The sequence below is a fragment of the Gekko japonicus genome, unplaced genomic scaffold, assembly GCF_001447785.1.
Source record: "Gekko japonicus isolate JY-2015 unplaced genomic scaffold, Gekko_japonicus_V1.1 scaffold928, whole genome shotgun sequence".
Classification (NCBI taxonomy): Eukaryota; Metazoa; Chordata; class Lepidosauria; order Squamata; family Gekkonidae; genus Gekko; species Gekko japonicus.
Genome location: NW_015163114.1, coordinates 59,836 through 86,333, shown reverse-complemented (window position 1 = coordinate 86,333; position 26,498 = coordinate 59,836). Strand labels below are relative to the sequence as shown.

The window sequence follows — 26,498 nt, the reverse complement described above, 5'->3', positions numbered from 1 at the left end:
TAAAATAACAGTTTTAAAGATAAATAAAATAGCTTAATTGACCATGTTCAATGTAATCTTAGCATTTTAGACTAACACTGATACAAGCTTTTTAAATGATTTCCTATACTTGGGTTTTTAGTGGTTTTCTTTCCTTTCTCCCATAGATGTAGTTTCCCCTCCCCTTTTTTCGTTGTAGTTTATAGAAAAATGCAATAAAAAATCCCCTATGGGGGGACAAAAAAACAAAAGAAACTAGCCTGGGCATGTAGTTTAGAGTGAGTAACAACAGCTGACTGTCCACTGTCCCCTTCACACCCTGGGAAGATGCATAATTTAGGACACTGAGTCTCCCAAAACCTATTGACTCACCCTTGGAGTAATCCCATCAAGTCCAACCTTACTTCCTCTGCACCCACATACCCTAATTAAGCATCACTTAATTCTGTTAATCTAAACCATTAGAACTTCCTGCTAGGTACTTGTAGTGTCTTCAGATCTTTCACACATCATTGTCCACCCCGGGAAAACCCATTGTTCTTGTTTTTTTCTGGCAAATATGTCATACCCACCAGAGGGTATATTTTGCCCTATATCAGAAGCACTCTGCTTCCCAGCAGTATGTGTGCGTGCTTTGGATCCTCCACATGCACCCCCACTTTTCTGGGCTCTCTCTCCTTTCACAAAATGCTGGTCATTTTGCTGCTTCCGTGGATGTCTCCTTGACACTTGTAATTATCACCCCTAAGATCTCTCCCCTTCGTGTGTTTCTTTTAGCTAGCTCTGTGTGTGTTTATTGCATACTTTTTGTTTAATTATTTCTCTTTTTAATAAAAAAACCCATTCCAGTTGAATATCTGTCTGGGTTTTTTTAGTTCTCTTAAGGGAAAAATCCCCATATTCATAGATGGAGAATACCAGTTCCCCCCCCCTCAATCTCCTTAAAGCTAATCCCCCCAACTAATTAGGAGGTCACTTGTTTGGGTAACACCAGGACAAACTGTGGTTTATTGGAAACCTAAAAACTTTAGTAAAGTGACATACAAGGGAAAGCTTGCAAGGAGTAAGTGTGAGAACCCAAAGACTTCAGAGGCTCATTCTTGTAATGAAGATACCCATGGTCTGTGTTCATATCCCTGTTCATGGGGAAATTACATTTTGTATTTATATATCACATGTATATCTGTGCACTTGTTTGTGTGTATATGGATGTTATTCTCAACTAAGCTGCAGTGTGGCTCACATGGAAACTGAAATACAAATGACCAGTTAGCTTCTAATTTTATGTGGTGATTTAATACACAAATGTGCTTAATCCCCAGTTTTCAAATAGCATTCATTTTAAGTTTGTATTGTTCAAATGAGGGGTCACAAGATCTTCTAGAAGCATATAGAAATAGTTATGTCAATATTTTACTTCATTATTGAAATATAATCGGATGACAGCTAAATGTGATCCTGATGAAGAATAATTTTTTACTCTTCCAGCAGAAGTGTTGCAATGCTTTGTACTGCTTTTCTTGTACTTGAGCAGTTGGTGTAGCAAGATTACATGTGTAATCATCAATGTGTTAAATGACCTTAAGTGAAAAGTATGCTTTGCACTTCCAGATGCTGCTTAAAAGTAATTGTGTTTTTATCCCCCCTCCCTTCTTTACAGCCGCCAATGTCCATTCAGTCTATTGTGGTCCAAGTCCAGTGCATTAACAGAAAAGTAGGAACAATTATCTACCATGAAGTACGGATTGTGGTGAGGGACAGAAATGATAACTCTCCCCAGTTCCAGCAGCAGCAGTACTATGTAGCAGTAAATGAGGTCAGCTTCGAATTTACTTATTACTCTCCTCTCACTTTTCCTGCTCTTTTTGTGTTGAAGTGTCTTTCTTCTTGTAGGACTAATATGCTGAAGGTTTATTTGCTTCTGTTTTGTACATTGAGTTTGAACTTTCTGTGTGCTTGGTGTAACATCTTGTCTTGAGCTGAATCACTTAAGCATGTTTGTAATTAATTACACAAATAGACAATACCTAGCCAGCACAGTAATCTCCTAAAAATGAATGTGTGTATGTGAGAGGGGGGGAGAGAGAGAGAGAGAGAGAGAGAGAGAAATTGGTTTAGCATGCTGCCATGAGATTAAAAAAAACAACAAACACACACAACCCCAAACACTAAAAGGGAACAAGGCATTATTTTGCCATTAATTAAAAAAAGCAGAATAACAAAAATCAAATATGCTATGAGCAACCATAATTTATAGATTAGTACGAGATTATCTCCTTAGCAACAAACTTAATTTTTTGGGGGGATGGACATTAAAAAAAACGAGTTTATTTCCTTGGTGTACTGTCTTTTACATTTAACAATAATTCCATGTTATGCTGTATCAAGAAGCTCAAGATAGAGTCTATCAGTTTCTTTCATTGCAACAGCAAAAAAGCAAATACAAGCAAAGTCTTCATGGTCAGCATCTGCACAGCTTCTACCTTTGTACTGTACTTTCACAGACTACCTTTCTGATAACGAGGGCAGTGTAGAAAATATAGATGCATAGAAATACATTCTTAAATTTAGTTGAGTTTAAGGGTAAAACTAGATATTACTTTGGGGATCCATGGTTAGATTTCCCAAGATATGAGAGGCAGGGCTGTGGCACAGTGGCACAGTCGGCACTTGGCTTCTCTCCTGGGTAGGGCCAGCGCTTTGGTCTTTTTAGTGGAGTTTTCGGGGGATCCCGAACTCCATTGGACCTCCTGGATGGAGCTCCAGCGCAAGGGATTCAGCCCCCCCGCCAGTGGCAGCAAGTGGGAGGAGGCCCTGGATCATCCCTGAAGCAGAGAATGAAGCAGCGCAGTCATGGCAGCCATGACTGCACCAGCTCTGAACTCCCCGACAAGAGAGTAATTTTGAGCCTCATCAATAACATCAATGAAGATCTTCACTGTGAGTACTTGTAAAAGCAACACTGAAAAATTTAACAACCCTTTAATCATGCCCCTTTAAATTTTTTAAAAGAGAAGGAAAGAAGAGGTGGAAATTTCCCCCCTTCTTTCCTCTGCTAAGTGGCTAGAAGGAGACTGTAAACTTTCTTGGGGGCAAAGAGGACACAAAGTCTGTTGTTTAAACTTCTAATATTTCTGCCTGGGATAAAAATTTGAACAACTCTTGAGCTTTTTCTGCTGTTTCTTGGACTTCACCTGTTAACTTTCTTCCCTGTTTCATCTGGATTTAAATGATTTACTGGAATTATATATGGATTCTTTAAAGAAAAATGACTAAATAACCTTCAGGGCCATAAACTTTTTTCGGAAAAGAAAGAAAGAGACATTTAAAACTTAACTTTCTACTCTGTAACAGTCCATTATTACATTAGCTCTGTTGTTGAAACCAAAAAAGGTTCACGCTGTTTAGATTCCATTGTATAACTACAAGATACATGACTCATGTTGAAAGATTCTTGGTTGTTAATATGTCTTCTGCAGGTACTATTTTGTAAATATTTTCAACCTTGCAGGAACTAGTGAAAAAAATTGTAGAGACTTTTGGTTTGCTGGGCTGAATTACTGCTTTCGATACTGTATTAAAATGAGTGTACAAGACACATATAAGAAAATGCCAGATGACATATATCTTGATAGCTCTGTTGATGTTAACTTGACGCAGGTTTCTTGGGAGGAGCTTAAATGTATAATTGTTGATACAGTCAATCTGGCACTTGAAGAGATCTTTGAGGCTTTTAATCTAAGACAAGACAAAGGGATAACTGCACCAACACAAACTGCAATTAAGATGGAAAAATCCCAATATCAAACTGGCCAAGACACATATCAAGACTACAAGTAAATGGATGCATGTTGCAGAATGACCCAAACCTATATAGAAGAGCATAACAGATCAACCAAATGATAGACAAATGGTGAAATCTTCCAAGCTGTAAAGGAAAAAAATACCCCAGAGAGGAGACAAAAAAGATCTTTTGGATTTTGTGGAATTTTCAACTACTTCAAGAATTGAATACAGATTTTGTTGTTCAGTCGCACAGTCGAGTCCGATGCTTTGCGACCCCATGGACCACATCATGCCAGGCCTTCCTGTCTTCCGCCATCCTCTGATGTTTGCTCAATTTCATGTTTATTGCATCGATGACACTGTCTAACCATCTCATCCTTTGCCATCCCCGTCTTCTTTGACCTTCAATCTTTCCCAGCATCAGGGTCTTCTCCAGTGAGTGCTCCCTTCTCATTTGGTGGCCAAAGTATTTGAGCTTCAGTTTCATTATCTGGCCTTCCAGGGAACAGTCAGGGTTGATTTCTTTTAGGATTGACTGATTTGATCTCCTTGCAGTCCAAGGGACTCTCAAGAGTCTTCTCCAGCACCATAGTTCAAAAGAATCTATTCTTCGGCGCTCGGCCTTCCTTATAGTCCAACTCTTGCAGCCATACATGACTACTGGGAATACCATTGCTTTGACCATGCGGACTTTTGTTGGCAGGGTGATGTCTTTACTTTTTATCATGCTGTTTAGGTTCGCCATCGCTTTCCTCCCAAGAGGCAGGCGTCTTTTAATCCCAGGAATGTGAAGTCTGTCACTACTTCCATGACTTCCCCTTCTATTTGCCAAGGAGTGATGGGGCCGGTTGCCATGATTTTAGTTTTTTTTGATGTTGGGCTTAAAGCCCACTTTTGCGCTCTCCTCTTTCACTCTGAGGTCCTCTTCACTTTCTGCCATTAGAGTGGTATCGTCTGCATATCTGAGGTTGTTGATCTTTTCCCCAGCAATCTTAATTCCTGTTTGTGATTCATCCAGGCCAGCAATTCGCATGATGTACTCTGCATATATATTAAATAAGCATGGTGACAATATACATCCTTGTCATACTCCTTTTCCTATGCTAAACCAATCAGTTGTTCCATATCCGGTTCTAACTGTTGTTTCTTGACCCTTATACAGGTTTCTCAAGAGACATGTGAGGTGGTCTGGTACTCCCATCTCTTTAAGGACCTGCCATAGTTTGTTGTGATCCACACAGTCAAAGGCTTTAGTATAGTCAATGAAGCAAAAGTAGATGTTTTTCTGGTACTCTCTTGCTTTCTCCATAATCCAGCGAATGTTGGCAATTTGATCTCTAGTTCCTCTACCTCTTCGAAACCCAGCTTGTACTTCTGGCAGTTCTCTTACAAAGACAAGAGACACAAAATTAAGACTCTATTGACAAGAAAGAATCATAAAAAGAAGAAGAGAATAAAGTTTTATAAATAAGAGTGGGTTAGGGAACTGTCTTGTATGTGCAACAGGTCAAGAGTGAGCAGGGAATATTTAAGTTTACTTTTTGAAGTATTCATAAAATCTTAGGGAAATAGTATGTATGTATAATGGGCTATAGTTGAATTTGTTCTTATACATTCACAAAGGGTGCGGTCACATGGTCCTTTTGATCGGGGTTCGCCGCTGTTCCCTCTCACATTTAATTTTTCTGTTCACATTTGCCAATTTGCCTCCCATGCCGAAGCAGGCTCACTCCTGCAATGGTTTCGGGTTTTCCTGCCCTCGGGAAAATCAAGTATTTTCCTAGTACTTGCACTTTGAATGCGCGATTTCACCCATCTGGACTGCCATCTTTCACAATTATTGCAATTAGGGCTGTCTGACCGCTCTTTGTGTGATTTTTTTTTAACTTTCTGGCTTTGAGCGCTTGAGCAAACAAGCGCTCTTCCTCCTTGGAGGAAAGTCCTGCCCACCCCAGGAGTGAGGCTCCGGTGGGCAGCAGGAAGCAGAAGTTGCGGGGGGGGTGGAGGGGGGAAAGTGCCGGAAAGTGCCGGGCTGGCTTTCGGGCTTGCAGGCAAGCAGGTGGCGGACCCGATGAGGCGAGCTGAGCGCAGCAAACCTCTCGGCTGGGTAATTAGATCGGGGCTATGAAATTAGATGGGGGGGGTGATGGACAGGAAGCGGCCCTACCCCTGAAGGGAAAAACAGCCACTCAGCTGAGCCTATGGGAGTGCTGCTCCAGTATCCAATCACCTTTCAGGGAGGGGGTGGATTGCTGGAAGGAAGCACAGCAGGAGTGCTGATCTGTCTCAGGCAGAGTGGCAGCGGTAGTTTTGGGTCTTCCTCAGCAAAAGAGCAGAGTTAGAAGGGTAGCTCTGACTGGTAGCATGTCAGAGTGGTTTAACTCTACCTCAGGAAGAGGCCAGAGTTACCCTGTTATTAGGCCTGTCTCTGGTAATGAGCAGACCTTGTACCATTTAGGGGCAGGGTGATGTGGGTGGGAACCTGTGTGTGAGAGGACCCAATCTAGTGGCTAGTCAGTAAAAGCCTGTTTGTACCTGAAAGCATTAAAGAAAATTCAAACCACACTCTGAAGCCATAACTAGCATAAATTTATATGCCTCAGCCCAGGTTTCTCTTTGGTCTACTTGGAGACCTCTGCTGCTGATCTGTTCTTCGAAACCAACTTGTAAATAAATCTTTGTTATTTGTATATGACTCCTGCCCCATTGACCTCTATCTTATATTTGCTTACCACAAATCTTACCTCAAGGTAGCCAACTCAATGCCTTTACACTTGCTACCTTAAGAACTGAGGGGGAAGGTTTATAGTTTAAATCAAACCTGGTTCCACAAAATTGTAAGAGGCGCGAAAGAGACACGGGAGGGAGAAATGGGGGGGGGGACGCCAGGCGTCTCTGCTTCTTGCGCCGCACGAGTGCTTTGTTGCCCTCCGTCCCCCGGGTGCAGCTTGGATCTGTGGAAGTCTGGAAGCTGCGCGCGTGTGCGAATAGGTAACATAAAGAGGAGAAGCCACTGGTAGTTAATGTATAGTGATACAAAACAATTCATTCCATTACATGCTATTACATATTGACATGCCTAAGATGATTTCAATCATAGTCACGCAAGAATCAAATCCAAGCTTGATTAATAAGCCTACATTCCAAACATTTTTGAACAACTGTTATCTGAAAGCATTTATTGCCCATTATTTTTCTGCTTGTGTGTTAGTCATCAGTGAGCCAAGAGGGAAAGTTTTAAATGACGGAAAAACCTTTATTGCTGTTCCATGTCTCTCTTTGATAGAATAGTTTATCAGCTGTTTTTAAGAACCTACTATATATTCTGTTTTCCTTGAGGATGTCCCCTTTCAGGTTTACAGATATGTTCTGGAGTTCTGTGCTCTAGGGAAGCCAGCCTCCAGTTGGAACCTGGGGATCCCCAAGAATTACAGCTCATCTCTAGACTACAGAGTTACTCATGGAGAAAAAAGTTGCTTTAGGGGCTAGACTCTAAGACATTGTACCTCAGTGAGGTCTCCATCCTCCCAAGGCTCCCAAGGCTCCGTCCCCAAATCTCCAGGAGTTTCCCAACCTGGATCTTTCACCGCTAACTCCCCATTCCCTGCTGGTTGCCAGAGGGGACCTGGCAACCCTATGCACTTCTGAGGAACAAGTGGGCTTAATGTTGATCAGGAGCATGGTGTGTGAGTAGCAGGAGCTTAGACCATTTCCCATATCATTTTACTGATCTGCAATGGCACCAAGGAGCTGTGGTTTTCCCTATTGGGGAAATGAAGCATGTTGGACATCAGTACATGAAAAGCCCCCAAAGGGGCAAATAGCAGCTCCCCAAATAGGGTTGCCAAGTCCTTTTTCTTCTGTGGCGGGGGGACTCCCGGACGGCGTCTTCAGTGCGTGCGCCGCATGCACGTCAGCCGGAGGTGACGTGATGACGCTGGGCACGCTGGGGGCGGGGCCACGGCCATCTGAGGGGGAAACATAGAGTTTTCCCCTCAGATGGCTGTGGCCCCACCCCCAGCGTGCCCGGCATCATCATGTCACCTCTGGCTGACGTGCATGCCGGGGTGGGGTTTCCCCCGGGGGCCGATTCCGCGGTGGCGGAAATCGGTCCTCCAAAGCGGGAGGAAATTTGCCCCACGGGGGGACTTGGCAGCCCTATCCCCAAAAGCCTTCCTGTTCATGCATCTTTGTGTTTATGTGCGGTTGTTTTAATGTTTCTGATTGTTTGCCACCTTGGAAAATCTAAGCTGAATGGAAAGTTGGCTTCATGTTTTTTTTGTTTTTAAATATAAAAAATAAACTTAATTTGACATCAGACATCTTAACTCATCTTCCGGCAGTCTCTTCACAATAGAAAGTCTGAACTGTTCTATGATAGCCCTGGTTCATACCCCCAAGCCAATAGGGGCCCAGATCCAAATATTTCCCCAATGAGAATGCAACCCAGAATTCACCAATAGAAACTCATTTTCCAAAGTTCTGAGCCAATTGCACCAAAATATCCTAATTCTGTACCAAATTTGTCCAGTTCAGGTACTTCCCACATTATCTAGCCAAATACATTTGGGTTGCATATATAGGGCAACCCAGGCCTTCCCCCTTTGTAATAGGCTCGGCCTCCAAATTTCTTCCATATCTGGAAGCTCAGAGCCAGTTTGGTGTAGTGGTTAAGTGTGCGGACTCTAATCTGGGAGAACCGGGTTTGATTCCCCACTCCTCCACTTGCACCTGGCTGGATGACCTTGGGCAAGCCATAACTCTGGCACAGCTGTTCTTCAAAAAAGAGCAGTTTCTGTCAAGAGTTCTCTCAGCCCCACCTACCTCACAGGGTGTCTGTTGTGGGGAGGGGAAGGGAAAGGAGTTTGTAAGCCGCTCTGAGACTCCTTTGGGTAGTGAAGGGTGGGGTATAAATCCAATATCTTCTTCTTCTTCTTCTTCTTCTTCTTCAAGAATCCTTCCCAGTTGCTGTTTCTGCTCCCAGACTATTCTCCAGTGTCTCCAATTTAAGAGTTCCAGGCTCGTCTCTTCAGGACAGGCATGATTTCTTTTGTTCCCCTATTTTCTCCAATTAGTGTCCAATTAGGCACTAGTTCATCTAAACACATCTGTTCTATTGGGACCACATACAAACTGTTGTTCTGATCATTTGCTTTTCTAATATTTTACCTTCTAGCTCTGTATCTTGAATAGGGCAGTAAAGTCTACTTGTTCAATAAATGTCTGTCTTCCAACCCTTCCCTTTTGATAAGGATTATTGTGTCGAACTGTGACTGATATATGCATGAGATTGGAAAATTCCTGGGTTTTGCCCCAGAATATTGCTCTCCATTTGACAGGCCTGGCATAAGGATGGATTTGGGTAACACGGAGGATATTCAGAAGGGTCATACAACCCTCGATAGCAAGTTTCCAGGGTACAGAGACCTGCAGGGGAAAGAGAAAGGCAGTTAAAATTGCTTCAGCTGATTCCCCCCCCCCCTTCATGCAGGAGGGATCCAATGTATTTGCATTTGTGGTACCAATTATCAATTTCAATTTTTTTTTTTAAATTTACTGAATCATGTATCAGCTACTTTTACAACTAGATAGTACCTCTGTGGCATTGGGAAGTTGGGACGATCAGGGAAATCAAATGGGGGTTTTTGTGCGTAACTAATTTTTACACTGTAATTTCTCCATTGATATTACTTTTAAAAAAATTACTGGTCCTGCAGAGACACCTGACTGAGTGACTCCTCAATAATGTCTAATGTAATAGATAGCTTCAGGTCAGTGTATGGTAATGTAATTGTTGGGAGGGGAAGCAATTACTTACTAGGCTTGTAATGACAGTGGGTATATTAATCTCCACTTTGTTTGGTATCATTTTGTTAAGACAATTCTTGGCATGATAACTTTATTATTTATTGGTTATATCAGGTATTTTATTATCATTTAAAATGCATATCTGCTTCCTAATGTACATAAAACTATTAACATAGATTAGGAAATGTAACATCTGTAGAACTTGTAAAACACTAAGGAAAACACAGCTCAGTCTTCCTGTATGGAAGCCCACCTGAAGTTTGACATTTCCCTGCTTAGGAGAATAGAGGAGTTATCAAGCACTGGGCAGCCTATTTTTTATGTCTTTGATGGTTGCATTCATTTTAATAGGTCATAACTTATATGCAAATAAATTTCTTCTTATGCACGGTCAATGAGTTTTATGCTGGGGCTTCTTAGCATGGGTTTGATTAACACCGACTTTGAAATAATATGTTCATCAAACATGCATATAAAATAAAACGAAATTACAAACATTCTGGGAATACAAGCAGAGTCACACTTTGTCACAGTGGAGGAGCTGAATGGAGACAAGCAGAGATGATAAATAGTTCAGAAAAATGTCATCTGAGGACAAGTTAAAGGCACTTGGTTTGCTTAGCTTAAAGAATAGAAGACTAAGGTGAGGCTGGGAAGAAATCACTTATATTGATATGCTTTAAATAGTCCATTGGATCATTGGTTCTTCTGTAGTTGCAAGAATTTTATTATGATGCTCTGAAGGTCAATGAATCCATTACAGGTCTGTACAGTCATTAATCCTAGTATGCCTCAGTGCCAACTTTAGCAGACCATGGTATGTTTTGGGTAATAACTGCTTGGGGAAATCTATTACAAAATCCACCGATCTTCCATTTTGAAAGAAAGTGTTTTGTTGATGCAGTGTTTAAATCTCCCTCTGTGCTCAGGATTGCAAAGTTTTATCTAAAACAATCCAGATTCAATCACTTCCAATCCTACTAAGTGCAAGATTTAATATACTGTGTGCTACCTTGGTTTTGTGCATTCAAATGTTGGTAGTAAAGAAGAAACTACCCAATTTTTTGTTAATTATATGCTTTTTGGAAGATTATTCTTGTGTTTTGTTTGAACCCTTTTTGAGAACAGTGCCATGAATTTAGTACAGTTTAGGCTGTTATTGTCAAAAACTGTTTGCGTCAGTTCTGCTGATAATTATGCTTTAGAGTGAGTTTCCTTCACTTTTAAAGTAATTACTCATTTTTCCCCTTATGGTACTGAAATAACTAATCTCAGTTGGTGTACATCGTCAGATGCATATTAGTATGCAATAATTACCTGTAAATCTTATTATGTTCTGCAACGTGGGTCCTCAATGGCAAATTACATTCATTTTTTAAATCTCTTTTAATAAGCCATAAAAGAAGAATTCATTTTCAGAATAGGTCGTGAAAGTAATGAATGCATCCAATGGAAATTAGATTAATTTAATACATAAATTACTGAAGTGCATTTCTAAAGCTTAAGAATTCCATATGTAGATAAGGTTCCTTTAAAAAAAAAATACAATGCATCAGCTTCCCTTTGAGAGGCAAGAAATCTTTGTTTTACAGTTAATGGTAACAATAGACTTTTGTGGACTGCATTATAGAAACAACCACTCAAATAGCTTGGCAATAGTCACCCTGGCTGAATACTCCTCTTGTTTTTCTTTGGGATCTTGCAGCTGACAGAACTAAGAAAAAACTTCTTCTTCTTCTTCATCATTGCAGGGTACTATTTTTAAAAAGATATCTGACAATTATCTACAGGTTTTCTTTATGCTGAGCAACTTTTTCCTTAGAAATTTGCATACTAGACACAACTTGCCTTATGCTTTGGTAGTTTGATAACTGTACAACTGGGATGTTTTGCTGTGGGTATGAATTCCTGTTACCTCATTCCCCCCCCCCCCTTGATGATTGCAGTCAATTTCCTAGTTTCACACTAATGGAGGGGAGACTACATGATCAGTGGATTGTGGCAAAACAGTTTATTAAACAGAAAAAGGTTTTGTTATGATAGCCAAAAGTCTACAGTCAATGCTGATGAGCATTTCTAACACATATCAAACAGCACAATAAATAAACTAGGATTCCCTAAAAATGAAAGAATCTGTAATGTGGTTCTAAGTGGGATTGCTTCATTAATCTTTTTTATTATTATTCCTCAGTGGATTCCAGTAATTTCTGACTGGATAGTCTCTGACAGTACCAGTAAACTGCTTAATGTGGGTGCTGTTCATGTTTTTCAGTCCAATGTCATTGTAATCATCAGCATGAACTAAGGGTTGGATCTGAAGCAATGCCAATGAAGTGAAAATGGCAGGGTGGGATTTCTCTACTTTCCATCATCCTGTTGTAGCTCACTAAGTCCACAAATTATTTTCCTGGGGGGTCCTCAGAAACAGTGGGGGGAGGGGAGTCTGGTGGGAAAGGAGAAACAACTAGAATTGTCCTCCCCAAATCTACAAATAAAAGTTCCGGTACACCTGCAGAATGGCATCTTTGGATTCAACCCAAAACAATGTTATAATCAATATATTAAATCAGCCTACATGCTTGTAATTTTTCCTAGGTGCTTTAACATAATATGTTAAACATGTGGACATGGGGGACCCAATAGATATTGTTTACCTGAATTTCCAGAAAGCTTTTGATAAAGTTTCTCATCAAAGGCTCCTAAGTAAGCTCAATAGTCACGGGATAAAAGGACAAGTCCTTTTGTGGATCAAAAATTGGCTAATTAATAGGAAACAGAGAGTGAGTATAAATGGGAAATTTTCTCAGTGGAGGGTGGTAAGCAATGGGGTACCACAGGGTCTGGTGCTTTTTAACTTGTTTATTAATGATTTGGAGTTGGGAGTAAGCAGTGAAGTGGCTAAATTTGCAGATGACACAAAGTTGTTCAGGGTGGTGAGAACCAGGGGGGATTGTGAGGGATCTGTCAAGGACGGGGGAGTGGGCGTCAACATGGCAAATGCGGTTCAATGTTGCCAAGTGCAAAGTGATCCACATAAGAGCCAAAAATCCTAACTATAAGTACACGTTTATGGGGTCCGAACTGGCAGAGACTGACCAAGAGAGAGATCTTGGAGTCATAGTAGATAACTCAATGAAAATGTCAAGACAGTGTGTGACTGCAATAAAAAGGCCAACACTATGCTTGGGATTATTAGGAAGGGAATTGAAAACAAATCAGCCAGTATCATAATGCCCCTGTATAAATTGATGGTGCGACCTCATTTGGTCACCACACCTCAAAAAGGATATTATAGTTGCCACTTGCTGGAAAGACCCAAAACCTCCAACTGTGACAATGTGGTACCAAAAATTGTGGGATCAATTCCTTCTGGATTCTGTGACCAGCAAAATAAATAATACAGCACTGAAACCAGTGCTTAGACCCATAATGGACAAATGGACCCCTATACTAGAATTTTTAGCCTCGGAGGAATACCTACCTTCTTCTTGGCAACACATGCAGAAATGGTTGTAATTGTTCTTGCACCTTAGTGATCAAAAATAGATTATATCTCTTAATACTTTCTAGAACAAGCTCATTTTACACATGACCTATACTCACTTATGGATTTATCTATGACAGAACCAAGAGCCTTTCAGATAATATGAATTGTTATGCACAGCAGTTATATTTGCTAGAAAATTGTTGTATTTTACTTGGATATGAAAAATTTGACTCTGTTAAAGTTTATTTGCTGGATTATAGAATTGAATTCATATGTTACTTGTTAATTGTCAAAACCAATAAAAATTATAAATAAATAATTAAAAAAAGGATATTATAGCATTGGAAAAAGTGCAGAAAAGGGCAACTAGGGCCCCGGTCACACGGCGCATTAGCCACGCTTCAGGGACGGAAGATAGGCGGATTTTCCAGGCGCGATCTCACCGCCACATCTGGGAAGTGTAGAGCTCCCGTGGCTCACCCGAGGCTTTCCGCGAAAGACGCGTAGTAAAAAACTAGTACCTTGGAGGTACTAGTTTCCAGAAACCGCGGGGCAAAGGCGGGCGTCTGATCGCGGTTCCGGTGGTAGTTCTGGCGCCCGCCCATGTCCCCTAGCAAAACGTTTTTCCCCCCAAGTCTCCACGGATGCGCACAAGCACCCAATGGAGCATGCACACACTTTAGTTTAAAAAACAACAACACACAACTGAGCAGCTCGCTAAGACTTGAGTTGTGCAGAGAAGAGGAGAGCAGCCAGAAGAAATGCAACACAGAGCACACGGCTTGAGGCCAGAGAGAAACAGATAGAGGAAAAGGGGGCAAGGCAGAAGAGAAAGCGGCTGAGGCAAAGCCCAGAAGGGGGAGCTGCGGCGGCAGAGTAGGAAGTCTGCTTGGGGAAGGGGGGGCAAGCTGGGAAGAGGTGACTAGACACACAGGCGGCGCGAGGGTGGGTGCGCAGAGGCTGCGGGATCGGAGCCCCAGCACCCAGGGAGCTAAAGAGCCAGGAGGGCGGCACTCACCGTGGCCTTGAAGACAGGCGCTGGAGGAGAACCCTCTGCGCGCAGCCCCTGCTTCATTGCCCCACTTCTTTGCTGCACTGTGTGATTGGCACCTCCCCCTAACCACGAGACCTCCACGGGAGGTCTGATCGCGCAACCGTGCATTGTTTTGCCCCGGGGCAAACAGCCACGCTTCCCCCCCCCGCATTTTCCGGCCCGTGTGACCGGGGCCTAGAATGATAAAAGAGTTGGAACACTTTTCCTATGAAGAAAGGTTAAAATGCTTGGGGCTCTTTAGTTTGGAGAAATGACGATTGAGAAGTGACATGATTGAGGTTCATAAGAATATGCATGGGATAGAGCAGGTCGAGAAAGAAGTACTTTTCTCCCTTTCTCACAATACAAGAACTTGTGGGCACTCAATGCATTTGCTGAGCAGTTGGGTTAAAACAGATAAAAGGAAGTAATTCTTCACCCAAAGAGTGATTTACACATGAAATTCATTGCCACAGGTGGTGGTGGCACCTACAAGCATGGATGGCTTCAAGAGGGAATTAGATAAACATAGAGCAGAGGTCCATCAGTGGCTATTAGCCACAAGGTATAGATAGGAACTCTCAGTCTGCACTGTATTCTTGGTTCTTGGGGGGGGGGAGAAACAGTGGGAGGGCTTCTAGTGTCTTGGCCCCACTGGTGGACCTCCTGATGGCACCTGGTATTTCTGGCCACTGTGTGACAGAGTGTTGGACTGGATGGGCCAACTTTAAATCAGGGTCAGCCTCTTCCTGGCATTTGATTTTACAGCCACACAAAATATGCTTAACAGTTTGTGATGTCAAGGGCCATACTCCATCTTGGCGTACAAATCTCCTTGCGGTGAGGCATTTAAAGTCCCTCCTGATGATCAAGCAGGTTGATCTGATATTGGTGGAGCATCTGAATAATTCCAACCAAGCACAAAAGATCTTGCTAACCTTTGACTGCCCTAAAATCCCACAGCTTCTACTGAGTAAGAAATCCTTTCTTAGATCCAAAGGAGTTTTTCCTGTAAGAGTGTTTCAGAATACTATAGTTGCCCCCAAACTTCCTCCATCTTCTACAGCTGCACCGAATAGGTCAACAACCTTCCCCAATGGTGCCTCTAATTCCATCAGTATTAACTGCAACACATAAAGACTGGGTCAAATGACTTGACCAACTGGACAGAACCTGCTGAGACCCCCTCATTCCCTGGGAGAGTACCCTGTGGGACACTTCACCCTGGAAGAAGATCTCCTGGCTTCTTACAAAAACATGACAACACATAAACAACAATCAATCACTGACAGACTGGAGGAACTGAGAACACATCTCCTGTCTAATCAAAACAAGGGTGAGGAGCAGCTGATTCCAACTCCATCTCAAGATTTAGTTAATATTGATGTAGTATTAAAATTTTTAACTAAAAAAAAGATTTAGTTAATATGACTTTACATCCTTCCTCCCCACAGAATCCAGTTCGTCCAACAAACCAGTTGATGGAGGTGGAGGTAGAGATTCATCCTCCATTGGTTCCTGGAATGGCTAACCCCATGCAGTCTGGTGTCTCTAATCATAGCCTGTCTTCCTCAGGAACAAGCCCTGGTCTAAACAATAACAATGGCTGTATTAATTTGACACAAACAAATACTTTGAACAGTTGTTAGAAATTGATTGACTGTCAATGATTTCCCAGTCTTTAATGGTGAAACTGCTATCCTGGAACATTGCTGGATGGGAAAGTAAGAAAATGGATCATGATTTTTGTTTCTATTTAAGCCAATTTGAGATTATTTTTCTTCAGGAAACATGGACAGAATCTACAATTTCCCATGAAGGATTTTCATCACACTCCCTCCCTGGGTTCAGGAGCAATCCTCGGGGCCACTTCCAAGCGGGTTTAACCCATTTGTTCTCTCTCCAGTCTAAATTCAAATTGTTGGAATTACCTGTCTGTAACCCTATTGCCCATGCCTTCCTATTTAGTCTTCAGGATTTTGCTTTTATTGCGGTCAATGCTTATTTACCTCCTTCCCCAGACAAATTGTCCTTATGCTCCCTTTTGGAGCGTTTGATTACGTATCTTGAACAAGTAGAACTTCGCTTTCCTACAGGAGACATTCTCCTTCTTGGTGATTTTAATGCCAGAATTGGTAAAGATGGCCTGATCCAACATTGACTTCTCTTATGTTCTTATGTCATTCTTCTTGGATATCATGGTGAAAAGTCACTGAGGTCTTCGGAGCTGCAGCCATTCTTCAGCATTTCATATCTCAGCAGAGTAAAAACAAAATTCCTGCCACCCTTGAATACTTCAACTCTGCAGTGGATACCAAAAAATCAAATGGGTTTCTATCAACAGAGAGTTATTTTCCCCCTCCTACTGTGAAATCCAATCCCTGAAATGCTGTTTCTTTTGGGAAAAAACATTTGGAGATGGAGCAGGAACAGGGAGTCTGGAAAACAAGCCCTATGAGGAAAAACTGAAGGAATTGATGTATGTTTCTTGGAGACCTTTTGCACACAATCCAATAATGTTTACCAGATATCCTCTGTAGTAATAAGGAGTGGCTGCAATCTTTGGCCATGGTTCCACTGAAACCAGTATGTTTGTGTGTACTTGTGACCATTTGTTTTTGTTTTTTTGCAGGAATTCTTTAACAAAATTTAAATGATCGCACTTTTTATTTAAGGGAAAAAAGCAAAATCATCAAAATTTCATCAAACATTTGTTAGTGTCAGGATTTTTAATGGTGTGATCTTAAGCAAGTCTATTCAGAATCCTGTTTGGGTCTATTCAATGGGCTGGATCCCAAGAAAGCATTTTTAGGTGTGTGATGTCAATAAGATCAGTTTTCTTAGAGAGCAGTGAAAAGTTGATGCAATCCGGCAGCAAGTGGCCCTGATGTCATAGCCAATCTGTGCAGGCAGGGACTGAATTTAGGCTGTTAGAGCTGCGGTGGCTCAAGTGGTTAAGACGCTGAACTGCAGGCTGTGGAAGGTCAGTAGTTCAGCAGTTCGAGACATGAGTTGCCGCATGACAAAGTGAGCTCCCGTCTCTAGTTCCAGCTCCTGCCAACCTAGCAGTTCGAAAGCAAGAAATTGCAAGTAGATAAATAGGGACCACTTTGATGGGAAGGTAACAGCGTTCCGTGCGCCTTAGTGTTTAGTCATGCCGGCCACATTTTTTTTTTTTTAAATAAAATTTTATTGCAATTTTAATATAACAACACTATAATCATGCCAGCCACATGACCACAGAAACGTCTTCGGACAGCGCTGGTTCTTCGGCTTTGAAATGGAGATGAGCACCGCAACCCTAGAGTCGGACTCGTCTGGCTTTCGAGCAAGGGAACCTTTACCTTTACCTTTTTAGCTTAGCTGCTGTTATATCACAGAGGAGCCAATTTGCTAAGTCAGACTTTGGGGTCCTTAGAATTCGGTGCTACTCTCAGCAAACTTTTTTTTTGTCCAATCAAACTGCACACCATGGGGTGCAAGTAATTTTGTGGATGGAAATCAGCTGGGAAATTTTTGAGCAATTTGGTGGGAAAAAATGAACCTTCCTGTCTACTGTATAAGATGGTGAAAAATTCCTTCTTTCCACTGTGCGACTTTCTCTATTTTCATTGAAGTTAATGCCCATCACTTACAAACAGTGCTGTTTTGCAACTCACTTTTCAGATTGGCTGTGTACTGCAGGCTCACTGTGGCAGGAGCAACAGCATCAGGAACACTGCTGACAGCATCCCCCCCTTACCCCCCCCCTTACCCCACGTCTCTGTTTGCCACTCCACCAGCAAGAGATGAGCCAAGAGCCCTGCTCCATACAGAGGCATCTATTTGAATTGTTTTAATGTACAACAGTTATAGGTTTGTTGTAATCAGTCTTGAAGGTTGATGAATGAAAGATGAGGCAGTGAAGCTTTAAAATAAATAGTATACATTCCCACATCTGTTAATTTTAAGAACATTACTTAATCCATTTTTTAGTGCTGATATGAGATGCCCAAGCTGTTCGTTTAAATGCGGATGATAACTTCCATTCAATTGCACTGAACTGGTTTGTGTTTAGATAATCAGGGATCTTTTGGTATTTTGTTGCTGGAAACTATCAACACTTTAATTTGGCTGATAGCTGAAGGCAGGATATAAGCAGTGATGTTTAAAATACTCCACTGTCCTGCAAATGCCCCCCCCTTTCCTTTTTCCTTTTTTTTTTTTGAACAATGATAAGTAGAGAGAGCCTCTGGGTTCTTCGCCCCCCCTTCCCTATTTTTTGAACAGCTTTGCCTAATATTCTCTACCCTAGGGAAAGGGCAATAGTTCACAAGCTATTTTGCAGTATACTGTCAGAAGGAAATTGGTAGGAAGGCAATTTTGTGTGACAAAGGATGTCATAAGACCATTCCATATATCTATAGCACTATGTCAGTTTTGTCGTCTCAGGACTGATTACTAAAATATAGTGGTTGCTTATTATAGCCTACAGTAAAGCATGAAATAATTGATGCAGCAATGCGACGTGCTGAATCCATTATTTTTCATTAAACAATAGTTGCTACCACTGTGGAGTTTGGTCAGCAGTAGTTTAACTTTGCTTCAAGTACAAAGCAGATGTTAGAAGAAACCTCACAGAACCACTATTATATCAATTGGCTGTCCCACTCCTTTTCCTGGAAAGCCTTTTTTCCCTGTATTTTGTGGTATATAATATGAAATATCCTGTTTGATAAAATATTGTCTGCTTTAATATTGTCACTTTAACCATGACACCAGACTGAAAATAAGGCAATGACTATGATATAGCAGCTCAATGTAGCAAATAGTATGAGAGATTTTGACTACACCCTCCCTCCTTTTAAGGAGCTTATACAGAGAAAGGGGGGAGTTTCAAGTGACCATATCAGTAGCTGCAAGTATGATTTGGCCATGAAGTAGGAGTGCACACTTGGGGGGGGAGAGATATTTTTCAGATTTGGAATTCTGGAATGTGTTGTTTTTTTAGGCCCCCCGGAGGGAATTTTTATTGCATTTTTAATAGACTACAAGCTACAACGAAAAATTGGGAAAGGGTACCTACATCTACAGAGAAAGGAAAGAAAACCACTACTAACTAAAACTCCAAGTATAGGAGATCATAACAACAGCTTATATAAATGTTAATCTTAAATTGCTAATCTTTTTATCCATTGATTTAACTGTTTAAGAGAACCCCCCTGAACATCCCATAATAACTAAAGTTTTAAAGCACAATTCAGAGTCCTTCAGCCTTCATTTTGTCTTATCTTTTCTAATCTTCAATTTATACGTACGTTTGGGGGCATCTGCCCCCTTATCGGAAAGAGAGTCCTCGTCAGAAGACACCGAGTCCAATTCGCCACTGGATTTGCTGTCATCTTCTTCCTTCTCAACCTCAGCTGTCTCTCCCAGCTGCACTCTCAGGAACTCACGTGCTTTGGAGACAGAGTCAATATTTTCTTTTTTTATCATGTAGTTTGAAAATGATGACTTCTGGAATTAACCATCTGTAGACAATGCTGTATGTTTGTAGAAAAAGGATTAAGTCTTTATATTTCTTTCTCTTTTGCCTTATTTCAAATGGGATGTCTTTTAGAATCCTGATGGTATTGCCTCCGATTTTCAAGGGTGTTCCTGTAGTTACTTTCAGGATAGAATCCCTCACATGCCGCTTTGAGAATCTTACCACTATTTCCTCAGGCAGATTATTCTTCTTGATGTACATGGAATAGGACCTGTAGACCACATCCATTTCGCTTGCAAGATACTCCACTTTCAAATCTGTAACTGGGGCTAATGCTTCACTCAGGAGTTGATTTAGATTCTCGCCTTTTAATTCTGGGACCCCTTGAAACCGTAGGACCAAATTTGCTTTCTCCATTTGCAGCTGTAAAAGTTGTGATTCTTCCGAAGCTTGTTTCTTTTCCAGCTTTTGCTCCTTTTTCTTGACTTTTTTAGTGTTGGTGTCCATTTCCTTCACCTTCTCAGCTGTTTGCTCCATTATTTTTAAAGTCTCAGTCAGTTGGAGCTGCTGAGTTGCAAGATTCTGGTTTAGAGTTGTCAGCTGTTGTTTTATGTTAGTCATCTGGTCCAGCAGAGGGTGCAAGGAATCTGCCAACATTTTGGAGAACTCAGTAACCTCTTCCAGTCAAGGGCTCCTGGTCCCCGCTGGTTTCACTTTTGCTGGTTTGTCTTTCTCTGCCCTCTTCCCCACCATCTTTATGGATTGTTTACTTTTATGAAAACTTGCTGAAGTCTCTGAAATATGCCCATATGCTTATACGTGCTCTGTTAAGTCTCTCAAAACAAATTTCAACACTTTTTCTTCTGCTCCCCCCTTAGTATTTCGTTGTTCAGTTCATGCGCATGTGAGGGGGCCCTCCCCCCTAGCTTTTCTCACCATTCCCAGGGGGTGGCTTTCTTTTTAAATTCTCATATTCGCTTTAACCCGACTCACTGTTCATTGTTGGTCATATGATCTTGCTCGGCACACATTCAAAATGCTCGATCTCTGACGCTTGTCCCGGTCAGCGGCTCTAGATCCATATAGACACTCAGCAGCAGGACTGTTGGGGCAGAGGAGCACCTCAATTCCCCAGCATCGCACTGCTGAAGAGGTCATCCCTCAAAAGCCCCATGGCTAGGAGCCTTTTGCCAAGGCTCCGGGGGGTGTAGTGACCCGTCACCCCCCCTTCTTTCTGCTGGTGCGCAGATCACATCCTCGGGAGGTCCAGAAGATGCATCCGCCAGTGTGTCGCTATAAACCAGAAGAATTCTGGAATGGTTTTAATACTGGTATTCCAAATGATTTGGGTCTCCATTACTGTTTCAAAATTAAAATTTTGTGTTTGTTTTTCCAGAATTGCAAGAATTTGGGGAACTATTATTCCCAATTGGAGGATTATTCCTGTGGGAGGCTGGGGTCTGTTTTTTAAGTGACACAAAAATTATAGGGTTCCCAGTCTTGCCTGTCCATTAAAGACACTCAAAGTTTCAAGCAAACTGAATCAGGGAGTCTAATTCTATAGGTCCTTGAACAAGGTACCCCCAGCCATTTTACTTATCTCTCTAGTTTCCAGTGGGGGGGGATTTTATGCTTTCTCCAAGGCAAAGAAGCCAATAGCCAACCACACGAGCATCAACTGGCTAAGAGTTTTGAAATGCAAACAGAACCAACAAACCCAACAGAACTAATAGTGAACCAGAGAATCCCAATAGTGCCATGGGCCAATGTGACAAGCCCAAAACAATCAATGTCAAACCACAGAAGCCAAGACAAACCAGCTTAATCAATGAATACTGCTTAGGGGTGTGTGTGGGGGGGGAAGCCAGCATTTTTCAGCTGTGGGTAAATCAGACAATGAAAATATTTATTTATTTATTTATTTATTTATTTATTAAAAATTTTACCCCACCCTCCCCATGAATGGGCTCAGGGTGGTTATATTGGTAAATGCCAAACTTCCCCAAGTCCAGTACTGGTAAAATATTCGGATTGGGAAAATAATCAGTGTTGCTGAATATATCCAGGGCTGATTTACACCACCGGAGGGAAAGGAGGCATGTTAAAATGTCTTCTTTCCCCCTGGTAGCCCCTACAGATTTCCATGTCAGTTTCACTCCTGGTGAATCAGCGGAGAGTGAAATTGACAAGAGAAAATGTAATGCCAATAAAGGTCTGTGAATTGTGACAAGAGAAAGCCTTGGTTCTCTTGCCTTCCCTTCTCTAGCTGACATGTCCTTGCTGGAGAAGGGCAGGCAGGAACCTCAGGCACCTTTAAAATGCCTTTCTTTCCCTCCCTGAACAGGAGAAGAGAAAGAAATGCATTTAAACATGCTCCCCCACTTCCTCGAGTTTCTGTGCAAAAACAGAGAGACTCAGGGAAGGAAGGGGGCATGTGTGCATGCCTGCTGCTCCCTTCCCCAGCCTGCCCGCCATGGTGGGCAGCCTGGGGAAGCAGAGGGCAGGCATGCACCAAGGTATTTTTTGGGTATTTTTTTGGTTCAGCTACAGCCGAATGCACACCCCTAATACTGTTACAAGCCCAACAGAGCCAGTGTCAAAGCACAGAAGCCAAGCAGAACCCAAAGCCAATGTTGGCAAGCCCAATGGAACCAGCATCAAACCAGATAATCCAGCTTGGAAACTCCTCCTGTCAAGCACAGACACTTTAAAAATTCAAAACCTTTTAGAAACAGAGAGAATGCAAGGAAGCTAAAATTCTAAAACAAGCCATGAGAAGAGAACCCAACAGAATACCACAAGCCTTTGAAACCTTAAAGAAAAGTGCAAAACAAAACCAAGGAAAGCTATTTTTGAAAAGTACCAAAAAGTACACACACACACAGACACTCATACTACAATCAGGCAAAAACAACAATTAAAAAATCGAAAAGCTTGAAATAATATTTTAAAACGAAGTCCACTGTGGACAAAATAGTCCTGAAGATGTCTAGGCACAAAACAAGAAGGCTTTCCCAGACCGGCAGCATCAGGCAGTGCACAGACTAGAGAAGCAGCAGCAAGTGCCACCAGGACTCCAAAAACTCTTACCCTGAAATGGAGTCAGGCTGAATGGCAGGTCTGCTTTTTATCTCTTTGTCATGCTCAGAGAGCCATCCTATGAGAATCAAGATGACTAGGCAGACAGTGTTCCCTCTAATCTCTGATCCCATTGCCTGGGAGAATTGCCTCCCTCCCCTCTTCCCCATTACCTAGGAAACCTGTTACATAGAAGAAAAATGGGCCTGGGACCAATAAAGTATATTTTGAATATACATTTGGACTGCAAGTATATATCCAAAATATACTTTATTGGTCCCAGGCAAATCTTTAAATACACATCCCTGCTATAGAGACCATTACATCCATGTGTTCTCAGCTATTTTCTTAGTTTTACAGTTGACTACCTCTTTCTGTATATGATTTTATTGTCCTCACAATTAAACTGGTGAAATAGGTCCAAAGTAAATGGCTCATATTTTCAAGACTTTGAAAAATGGTCCTTCTAAGAATGAGGAATTTAAGGCCTGAGCCCCGCCCCACCCCATAAACCATGCCCCAGCAGTAAATCCATGCTCAGAATGGATAATACCAGTGGCTGCAGCAGTCATTGTTACACTGACATTTCAAGATGACTTGCTGGCACTAATGGTTAGGGGCAAAGGACACACATTTGATTTTACTACATATGCAGCCAATCCACTCTTGGAAGACATCTCTGATTTTTGTCACCCTGCTTGAAGGGGACCTCACCTGGTAGGTAGCTTTTTTCCAAAGATAAATCTAGTGTAATTTCCCCCCCACTTGTTCTGATGATGTGATTTTCTAACAGGCACTTAAAGAGAGTGCCTTTGTACAGCTGTAGTTTGTCCACCTAGCAATTTTCTTTTTCTCTTGGAGGAAGCTTTGGGTTTTAATGCATCCTCTGGTCCCCAAGAATATTATAGGGGGACTAGGAAATTACTTACTTCCATCAACCTTGATGATTCTCAAGAGAACATTTAACCTTCCCAGTTCTGACATTTTGACGGTACTAAATCTGTAACTCTTCACTGCCAAGCCTTTCTTGTGTATTTATCCCAGAGACACAGAGAGAGATGGAGCTTTTTTTTCTTTTTTGTCCTGAAAGGCTATGAAGGGGAGAGGATGTCTACTAGGTAAACCTGTTTTATTAGGGTGGGGAACTACCCCTACATTACAGTCATCATTTAAGATGGTGTTTTGAAACCAGAGGCTTAGTTATGTATTCCTTAGTTATGTGTTCCTTAATCCCTTAGAAGTGTGTTTCATAATCTGCTACTTATCAACAGGTCTAAAAATAATGACCAAGAAATCACATTGATTAAATACAGAGGACATACTTTAATTTGAACATTCTCATGAAAAAGGAGAATCCAGAGCCAGTGATGCTGTGAGCAGTCCAGGAGCAATCAGGTGGCTGGAAATATGCCTAGCTTGATAGCCAACCACTGTTTATGGTGCTCAGCAAAGTTCAGTTTTACTTGCTTTAAAGAGGCAAAGATGGGCCTTAGTCTTTAAGTGCACTTAGCAGACCATCCATGCACAGAGTTTGCACACCAATGATCAGGCAGTATTACCCCTCTAAATATGACTGAGTCACTGGGATCAACTATTGGAAAAGAAAATGAAATGCCTAGGAATAACATATGATGTGATTAAGAATATAGAAACTAAAGGCATTATAAGACAAATTAAAAAATGTGTAAGGAAGTTGGATGTTGCAAGTACGTCTATTAGGGCGTGCAGGATATGTTTGACACTCCATTTGGGAATTGCCCTCCTGATGCAACTGATGAAATATTTTTATCAATTGACAGTCCCAAAACAAAGAAGAGCTCTTACTTTGGCAAGACTGAATATTCTTCCCTCGGCAGTTTTGGAGGGCAGATATAATGGAGTATAATACTCTAATAGAACATCCAGATGCTCATATGATAAAACCGAAACCATTGAACATATGATTATGGAGTGTCCTATATTCAACGAGTTGAAGGCTAATTTAGTCACCCCTTTACCTAAAGATACGGAATTGTTAAATGTGCAAGCCCAGGTGTCATGGCTGCTATTGAATACAAATGACTGTGTCACCTTCTCAGTGGCAACATTCATGGGTGCAAATATAAAAGAAATAACACTAAGGTATTTTTATTTTTTATTTTTTGTTCTAATTTTTCTTAAGGTGATAGCCATGTGAGCAGTACTAGATCGAAAGAAACTGAATCACTCATATGTTATAACTGCATTTAAATAGGACAGGGCAAACATGGAATGCTTACATGGGTAAGCCCAAGCACCTGTGGCCCATATCACATCTGCTTTGGCTCCAAAAAATGTCTCTTTGGCACCCACAGCCCAGTGAGATAGCTTTACAGGAGAGGAATGGTAAGCAGTGTGTGCGTGTGTGTGTTGGTAAGTGAGTATTGCATTGATAGTTCATCCCAACATATTTTGCTTTTATTTGAAGAAACAACCACAAAATATCCCGTGAAATAACTATGTTCAAGGTCTGCTACCACTCAATGTTTTTATAAAGGCATATGTTTAACACAATGCATAAATCAAAAACAATGCATGAAATAAACGTTCTAGTTAGCTTATGACATTTAACACTAGTTAGCTTATGACATTTAACACTAAGGCTTAGAAAAATACACAAAAAGCCTTCCCAGTCAGACCAACAAATAGGCTATACACAGTCCATAGATACACTGTGGTCGTCTTGATTTTTTCTCAGTTGCCAACTTCCAGGTCTGCAAGAAGGCTGTAACAGGCTGGCTGGCTTCTCTTGTTGGCCACGAGAGTTTCGACTATGTTTCTTCTTCAGAGCCAAATTCGTATGGAACCATACTGTTTAAACATTCTTCTTTCTCCCAAATGGGCTCATACACTCCTAATGAAGAAAAGCAAACTCTGGCCACACGGTCACACGGGCCAGAAAATGCGGGGGGGAAGCGTGGCTGTTTGCAACGTAGCAAACGAACGCGCGGCCACCGGATCCCATGTACCGTTGATGTCCCATGGTTTGGGGGGAGGTGGCGATCACACCACGATCCTGCAGCACGGCAAAGAAGTGGCGTGGTGCGATCTCATCAACGGCATGCACGATTCTGCGGAGCAATGAAACTTTTGCTTTCCTCTTCATGCGCATGCGCCGTTGGGTGCTTGTGTGCATCCTGTGGAGACTTTTGGGGGGGGAAACCTGTTTGCGACGGGACATGGGCGGGCGCCGGATGCCACGGACTACCACCGGAAACACGATCAGACGCCAGCCCTTGCCCCGCTTCCCAGATGTTGCGGTGTGATCGTGCCCGGAAAATCCGCCTATCATCTGTCTCAGTAGTGTGGCTAATTTTCCGTGTGACCGCAGCCTCTGTTTCTGTATTGCTGGTAGCTTTTTAGTAAATTGTTACTCTTGGAGTATTCTGGAAGAGTGAGTTTCCGGCTGATCACCAGAATTAAATTTCTGCTCATTACTTGTAACCTGGCCGCCATGTTTGTAGACCCCTGAAGGCAATGTTTTCTTCCACAGAATACTAGGTTGAGAAAATAGTGATTTTTAAGTAAAATCCTAAGCATGTATACTCTTCAGTAAATCCTGTGGAGTTCAAACTAACCCCCTCGCAAATTTACTTGGAATTGCTGTCTTAGTAAAGGAAGTCTGCTACTGTAATTAAACACTCTTAATATATCCATCCATATTGAGGTACGGAGGTGGGGGAGGTATAAGCAATTGTAACCCAACCACCCATTAGAAAGGGTTACACGTGCATGCTTGTCACTCATTGATAGGGTTAGATTCAAGTCCAGTAGGACCTTAGCAACTAACAAGATTTTCTGGTTATGCACTTTCAAGAGTTAAAGATCCCATTGTCAGATAT

At 41.8% G+C, this 26,498-nt stretch overlaps 1 protein-coding gene across 1 annotated transcript in view; it reads left to right on the top strand.

The window, feature by feature from the left end:
- LOC107106661 (protocadherin-15-like) overlaps positions 1-26,498 on the top strand; it is a 237,199-nt gene that overhangs the window by 177,199 nt on the left and 33,502 nt on the right. Inside the window, exon 4 of the mRNA XM_015406844.1 lies at positions 1,640-1,795. Within this exon, the coding sequence (XP_015262330.1) occupies positions 1,640-1,795 (156 nt within the window). The remainder of the gene's footprint in view (positions 1-1,639; positions 1,796-26,498) is intronic.